This window comes from Oryzias melastigma, linkage group LG22 (assembly GCF_002922805.2).
Source record: "Oryzias melastigma strain HK-1 linkage group LG22, ASM292280v2, whole genome shotgun sequence".
Taxonomy (NCBI): domain Eukaryota; kingdom Metazoa; phylum Chordata; class Actinopteri; order Beloniformes; family Adrianichthyidae; genus Oryzias; species Oryzias melastigma.
In genome coordinates, this window is record NC_050533.1 from 1520586 (window position 1) to 1522367 (window position 1782).

The window sequence follows — 1782 nt, forward strand, 5'->3', positions numbered from 1 at the left end:
TCACAGGTCTACACACAATTGTTTCTTAAGGCTTAGAATACCAGTGAATCAAATTTTAAATATTAAATCAGATTTTTTTTTTAAATCTCGACAACTTTGTCAAAATTGTACAATAGATACAGTGGAAACCTTTTAAAAACATTTTCTTTCTCTATTTAAATTAGAAATTTTACATACAGAAATAATCCAGCAACAATGTTCAGAGAGAAAAACAAAAACAAAGCCAAGGGGTGTTACAAATATTCAAACGCACAGTAAAGTGAGCATATATAATAATGTAATTTCAAAGCCTTTTTGTTTATTAATTCATTTCATGTAACAAATAACATTATAATAAAAGTCAATAAAAACTGTTTTTGTTGACTGTATTTGCATTTGTGGATGTAACATTTTCCATTAGGATTAATAAGTAAATTTTTTGAATGCGTCTTCTTTTGGCTGCTTCATAAAACTTTCCTTTTTCCTTTCTTCGCTTATTTCCTGTCGACGTGACGTCATCAACACGAGACGAGGAGAACCATCGGCGTCATTTTGGAGAGACATTTGTTTACATCATGGCGTCGGTGGATTTCAGAGGTTCGTTCATTTCTTTAAATTTGAGGATTTAATTATTATTTTCTGCTGTTTTTTGTTAAATTGATAAGAACATTTGAATGTTTTCTAATTCCTGAATCACTTCTGTGTTTCGGGTTTGTCCTTGAGTTGCTGTAAGTGATATTTTCGCCTGAAGCTAATGGTAGCAAACAAGCTAACTGATGTTAAAGCAACCGTTTTCTTTTTTGACGTGTAATCTTTAAATTAACCTTTAATGGCCATAATTTTACAATCAAAAATGACAGTTTTTGTTGTTGTTATTCATATAAATTTTGTAGACATCCCGATTTCCCCCAATTTAATCCTGTCGTTTAGTTGTTGCTATGTTTATTTCTTTGGCTATAGTATAAATTGAGTTTCTCGTGTTAAGTGAATATATTATTCTACTTAGAAGTTTAAACTGATTTAGTGATACTTTAAAATCTAAAAATGTATTAAAAGCGTTTCTGTTTATGCTCCTCATAAACATTCGTTCTCGTTTTAAAAAATTAAGTACACAAACAAACTTTTATAATCGCATTTCTATCACCTAGAAACAAGTTTACCACAGACAAAATTTAACATTTTTTCCCTGTTTGGTTGTAAATTTTTTTGCTATATTTCAGCAAATGAAACACCCAGCACTTCTGTTTTCATTCTTTAAGACATTTGTGTTTCAAACTGATATGCTACGACTGGCTCACTGATGTTTCAGTTCCATAAAATAATCATTCGTACTTCTTACTGTATTACACACGTATCTTTTTGCAATGTAAAATCGAGTCTCTCGCTGCACTGAACCATAAAAGATAAAATGAAATGTGTTTTGAAATCCTTGCAGACAACCTTCTGGGGATCTCCTGGGTCGACAGTAGCTGGGTCCCGATCCTCAACCCCGGGAATGTTCTGGACTACTTTTCTGAGAGGAGTAACCCGTTCTACGAGCGAAGCTGCAATAATGAGGTGGTGAAGATGCAGCGACTGTCACTGGAGCATCTGAAGTAAGTCTGTTGTGAGCGATCATTAAATCCATTATGAGGAATATTCCAGCTTTAGGGGAATTATCTCAAAACAAGCAATAAGGTCTGGTCTTTTGTTTGTAAAATATAATGTGAGGATCCACAATCAGCAGGACAGAGAGGGTTTTGATTAAAAAAATATATATTTTTTGGCTTTTAAAAATGAACAGGGATTTTTTTAATAATATAG

General features: G+C 32.5%; 1 protein-coding gene across 1 annotated transcript in view; it reads left to right on the forward strand.

The window, feature by feature from the left end:
* Window positions 1-419: 419 nt before the first annotated feature.
* med6 (mediator complex subunit 6) overlaps window positions 420-1782 on the forward strand; it is a 5504-nt gene continuing 4141 nt past the window's right edge. Inside the window, exons 1-2 of the mRNA XM_024275818.2 lie at window positions 420-576; window positions 1415-1574. Coding sequence (XP_024131586.1) covers window positions 555-576; window positions 1415-1574 — 182 coding nt within the window. The 5' untranslated portion in view covers window positions 420-554. The remainder of the gene's footprint in view (window positions 577-1414; window positions 1575-1782) is intronic.